Source organism: Abramis brama, assembly GCF_963993115.1.
Source record: "Abramis brama genome assembly, chromosome: 21".
Taxonomy (NCBI): Eukaryota; Metazoa; Chordata; class Actinopteri; order Cypriniformes; family Leuciscidae; genus Abramis; species Abramis brama.
The window spans coordinates 33,708,576-33,714,575 of record NC_139983.1 but is presented as its reverse complement, the minus strand read 5'-3'; the positions used below and the strand labels follow the sequence as shown (position 1 = coordinate 33,714,575).

The following is a 6,000-nucleotide window of genomic DNA, read 5'->3' as shown; positions in this document are numbered from 1 at the left end:
ATTTCAATACAAAACGATACATCAGAAATGAAGTTGTGCCTGATTTGCAAGTGTTTTCCACCTCTTGATCCGGCTGAAGACTGCGGTTCCTGCTCGGTTCTCCTGAGGACGCCTGTAATTGCATTTCCTGTGTTGTAATGTAAAAGAGACTGTGTGTTCCTCTTCTTTCCAGGAATATAAAAGAAAAGCCCACATAAGTAAACAGAAACATGTGACGGCCGCGAGGAGACCAAGCAGATGATGGATAGAAGCAGCAGAAGGAAAGAAAACTGGGAGTCTGGTGGTGAAGTCGCATCACTGCGGTTTGATGGACATGAGGACCGAATGTGGACACAACATGCAAAACACAAGCAGAAGCACAAATACAGCACGACAATCAGAATGCAATTTACTTTTGCATTTCTGTTTAATCTTGTAAATGATTAATTGGTGCAAATGAAAGAAATGTTTGGCATATTTATCAAAATGCACTGTTTAATTTCCTTTTGGCCGTCACTAAGGATGTCTACATTCCCTGGAGTTAAACTCTATCCGCTCACAGTTTCTGAGCCAATCACCTGCGCCGTAAATGTCATGTGACTGATGACTGTGTGCCACAAGAACACACACCGTCTCAAACCTTCACTGGCAAAGTCAGCAGAAAGGAAAGTCCATTCTGTCACATGCATAGAGAAATGATGTTATTTCGTTCAAGAGCTCTGAGAAACCAGAAAATATCATGGATGAACATTAGATCTTCAAACATCCTAGTCAACTTTTGTGTTACATTAAGACAAAAATATTACTCCATCCAATCTCCAATGATAATTTATTCACAACCACTTTTTTGATGGATGTAAATGAGCTGACATGTACAATAATGAACTCTCCATTTGAAGGTGTCAAAATAAAAGTCCTGGATGAGAATATGAGTCTTCTACAGTTCAAGTCAAGATCTCAGATACATCAGTTATGATCACACCAGCTACTACAAATAGACTCAAGTCAGTAAATCACTTTAAAATGACTGAATGTCACTAAAATTGACAATAAATAATATATATATATCTATATATATATATTAAAGAAAGACAGCACAATCACACTTCAAAAGTAAAATAAAAAAATAAATCTGTTTGTCCAACCAATGGCAGACGGTTTATTGTACTTCAGTCTTTTCACTCCCAGTATTTGACTGGGAACCGTTTTCATGTCCATATTTCATAATTTTCTTGTTGTATCAGAATACTTAGAATGATAGATAATAGACAATAATAACTGAGTAATATAATAATGACACTATTGTCTTCTGTGGAGCTGCTTATATCTGAATTGAACTTGATTGAAGAACTTCAACATCGATCGACACAGTTACTGAACTGAATCAACACTGAACTGAATCGAGCTGTTGTCTTTAGTAGAGCTGCTTTACAGCAGAAGCAAATTTGAAATAGAATTTTTCAACATTAACTCTGTTATTTTCATGTTCATTACTGTGAAGACGAATGTCGCTGTTTATGTCACGATCTTCCTGCCATAGAAAAGCACCATATGAATATTCAAGGCAAAAATGTTCGTTCCAAAAGGGCTTTATTGATGTTTGGGTGTTTAATTCCTGTAAAATCAAAGGTCAGAGTGAGTGAGTGTGTGTGTGTGTGTGAGGTCACGCCAGCTCGTCCTCTTCCTCTCTCTTCATCTCCTCGATCAGCCTCTTCCTCTCTTCAGCTTGTCTCAGTCGCATCAGCACCACACTCTCGTAGTCACGCTCGTTACGTAGACAACTCTGAGAAACACACACACACACACATATATAAAGATGATGGTTGAGTGTTACATTCACTCATATGCAGTCAGGAAACCTGGTCAAGACAAGACAATTGTATTCGTTTGTATTTGTTTCAAAGCAGCTTTACTGAAAATCATAATGTGTAAGGGTTTATAATACCTTATAGTCGCATTCATCAGATTAGAGCTGGACGATAATATAGTTACACTATGAGATGATATAAACAATCAAGCATTTGAGATTTGCTATATAGCATCTATCTGGATGTGAGTGAACTGTGTGTTAGTGATGTTCAATTCTTGAATGAATCGCACTTTCAAGCCGGTTCACAGAATCGAACTGAATCAAACATGAGTCTAGAAATGAACGAGTCGAGAGTCATGTTCTACTCAAAAAGAATCGAATGAGCTGCTGCTAAATGTCGAAGCTTCTTTTCGACTGGTTCATTCTGAACTGGCTCTCTGGTTCAGTAACCCTCATCGGCTCATTGATTCGGATGAGCGTCTTGATTCATCAACCTGGAACTAAAGTTCGATTCAGTTCAATTCTGTGAACCGACTTAAAAGAATGATTCGTTCAAGAACCGAACATCACTACTGTATGTGTGCGGATAACGTAGATACAACATACATCCAGTTAGATAGAGCTGGACAAATAATATACATTAACAAATATACATTCATGATAAACAATCATGAAGCTGAGATTCCACAAAACATTCTTTATAAAGAAAAAGGTTCTTCAGAATTGTAAGAACTGACCACTGGAAGCTTTAGGGAAACAAAACCGGTTCTTCTATGGCATCGCCGAGAAAACGTCCTTTTGGAAGCTTTATATTTACTAGCGTAAAATGTTTTACAGGAGTGTGTCCGTCTTCAGGTAAAGTGAAGAACCGTCGTCCTCATGAACGCCTGTCTCAGATCACGAAGGACATTCAGAGCGGCCGAGCTCAGCAGTCTGACTCAACATTGTGGACTGTGTTGTGTCTGAGCCAGTTTATAGAGTTCCTGTTGTGTTCTGGGTCAGCGCTGTCTGATTCAGCGTTAGCTCACAGAGAGACTCTCAAAGCATCTCATCCAGTGCGGGAAACAGATGGAGTGATGATACTGTAGAGTTTGTTCTGTGCAAATGTAACGTGGTGAAGTTTACTACATCAAAACATTTTACACCCATTTGTTTCAGTGTATAATCATGTGCTTCAATGTTAAAACCCCAAACCCTGAGCATGAACAGGTTTTCATCTCTAAACGCTCTTGTTTGTGCCTCAGATTACGTATCTTTGCTTCAAACAGCTCAGAAAGAAATGATAAGCAACTCAACAAACCTGGAACGACTTCACAGCAATTAAAAATAATTAATCAACACGGTCAACCAATCAGAAGCAAGAATTCAACAGCTTCTACTCTCTGTTAAACTGTTTAAGACGGGCTGATATGATCTTAAACCTCAATATATGTCATTTTTATAGTAAATTAGATTTTAGTACTCCAAAAGATTACATGACTTAGTTATTAAAGCAATAAGCGAAGTGAGAAAGCCGACTCTCAGATCGCACGAGATCTCAGATTCAACAGTTAAACACAGTCAGGTGTGTGTTAAGTGGAGTAAACAGCGGAGAAAGAAAGCGTGTGTGTATCAGTATATTGTATCCGTGCAGCTCTTAAAGTGACAGAACCTAATAAACCCTGTGTGCTGAATGTCAATCAAACAACAGACAGACAACTCTAGACTGAAGAACTTTTGTAGCTTTAATAAGAATCAGTGTATAATTAATTCATACAGTGAAAACTGTATTTTATTTTTTACATATGATTATTCAATTTCTGATGTTAAATACACCTAATGTTAAATATTATATAAAATTGTTTTTAATTTATTTTAATAGTATGAAGTTGAAACTCATCCATCATCGAAACATCACTCATATTTGGCCATCAATCAGTACTGACTAAAATGTCTAAATAATTACATTTCTAAATAAATTTCTGAATAAATGTTTCTAAATAAATTTCCAAATGAACAAAATCTCTAAATACATAAATACATATCTAAATAAATAAATAGCGAGCCAAAATATGTCATATATAAGCAGGGCCGTGTCTTCTGCTAAGCAATGTCTGAGAAGAGAAGAATCCTCAGAGCGCTCGAGAGCGTGTGCGTGTCTGTGAAAACTAAGACGAGCAGGAGAGATGAAGAGAGAGTGATTCTGCAGGGTTAGAAGCATCTGGAAGAGATGACCGGGGTCTCTCGCATCAACCACAGGAGAGAGAGAGAGAGAGAGAGAGAGAGAGAGAGACCGAGGGGAAGCACGAATGCCATTATCATTCCAGCTCCATGAGCTCAGGCCTCGTCTCCCACCTAACCACCAAATATCACGCAAGCTCAATTAAGTACATAAACAACTGCTGCATCTTCAGTAAACTCAACAGACGTGCAGAAAAAGAAGAGGCATCGCTTTACACATACAAACTTTCCCAAGCGGGAACGCCGCTGAGTCCCGGCCCTGGAGGAGAGCAAGCGTCCCGGATCTCCAGCGTTCAGAAGTGACGGTCACGCCATTTATAATGTTAAAAAGATTCTATTTCAAATCAATGCTGTTCTTTTAGAACTTTCAAAGATCAAAGAATCCTGAAAAAACTGAAACAAATGTATCAGTTTTCACAAAAGCAGAAAATCTGCATATTAGAGTGATTTCTGAAGGAAAAATCAGCTTTGGTCACAGGAATTAAATCAATTTTTACTGTATATTCACATGGAAAACAGCTATTTTTAATTGGAATAATATTTACTGTTTTTACTGTATTTTTGATCAAATAAACGCAGCCTTGGTGAGCAGAAGAGACTTTATTTCTAAAACATTAAAAAATCATACTGACCTCAAACAGAAGTGTATTCTATTTCAATGTTAAATGATTCATTACTGTATTTCTTTATAAATCATGGATCCTGAAGCAAAACCAGTGGAGACATAAACTGACATCAGAATGACAGTATTTATGAGATTAACAGCATCATAATGTTGTAATTATCAGTGGGAAACTGAGTTTTCTGGGTTAATGAATGACTGTACGGTTTATTTTTTGCATGCATTTCATAAATTGTTGATGAAGAACAGCAAGTTTCAATGAAATACAACCTATTTAAGCTATTAAGTGTTACTTTAGTATTATGTAAATTCTATTAAAGTATTTATTTCAATTTTTTATAGAATAAAAGCATGCACTAATTCTCCTCATTTGCTCTTCATTTAGTTCTTGTGTTCACCAGTAAGTGAAAGAGCTCAAGTGCTCATGTTTGTCTGACCAAAATCACTCGACAAAATCACATAATTACACCTTCCAAACTCATAACTCAGCGTTTGAGTGCGGTTCCTGCAGGATACTGTGGTGTGTGTGTCGACGTGCAGAGACCCGTACGACACAAACCACAGAGTGTGAACACACCGGTGACATCAGCGGCTGGTGATGATGTCAGCGCTCGTCTCGCCATCACGTCTTCAGCAAAACTGTGTGTGTGTGTGTGTGAGTGTCTCACTGTGAGACCAGAAGACAGACGAGACGCATCTGGAATTTGACAATTCTTCAATTCATTCTTAAGAAATTCTTTTTTTAAAATAGCATCACTAAAAACATTCTTGGAGTTTGTTTAACAAAGTGTTATTATAGTTTCATGTGTGATACTATTATAGTTTTTTTTATTAATATTTCAAATTTATTTTTATTTATTCTAATATATTCAAATATAATTTTATTTATTTTATTTTTATTTTCTGTTTTCATTTTAATTTTAGTTAAATTTGAGTAATTTTGTAGTGTTTTTATCATTTTTAATAGTTTTTGTAAATATGTCTATGTAGTTTTTATTCATTTTGAAAGTACAATTTTTTTTTGGTTAACCCTGTTTACAGGAAAATATTATTTCAGTCTTTCTACTTCTAAATTTCACATTTAATTAAATATTTCTTTAACTTTTTGAATTATTAAATTATTTGAATTATTTCAATTTCACATTTAATTAAATATTTCTTTACTTGTTTGTAAAATTTACAAGTGAAAATTGCTTTAGCTAAAATATATAGCTTTTATTTTTATATTTTCATTTTTATTTAAGTTTTAATCCGTTTTAACCAATAATTAGGTTCTTTAATTATTTTATTTTGTCGGCTCAATTGTGTTCCTTCCTGCAAAAAAATTATATCTATGAAAAATTCCAACACAGAAACTGCACAAGTTAAA

General features: G+C 35.6%; 2 protein-coding genes across 2 annotated transcripts in view; one reads left to right on the top strand and one right to left on the bottom strand.

The window, feature by feature from the left end:
* The window catches only part of gchfr (GTP cyclohydrolase I feedback regulator), a 10,231-nt gene extending 9,325 nt beyond the window's left edge, over positions 1-906 (top strand). The window contains exon 4 of the mRNA XM_084096846.1: positions 173-906. The gene's annotated coding sequence lies outside the window, so the exon portion shown is untranslated. The remainder of the gene's footprint in view (positions 1-172) is intronic.
* A 644-nt stretch (positions 907-1,550) lies between these two features.
* dnajc17 (DnaJ (Hsp40) homolog, subfamily C, member 17) overlaps positions 1,551-6,000 on the bottom strand; it is a 58,866-nt gene continuing 54,416 nt past the window's right edge. Inside the window, exon 11 of the mRNA XM_084096841.1 lies at positions 1,551-1,762. Within this exon, the coding sequence (XP_083952967.1) occupies positions 1,643-1,762 (120 nt within the window). The 3' untranslated portion in view covers positions 1,551-1,642. The remainder of the gene's footprint in view (positions 1,763-6,000) is intronic.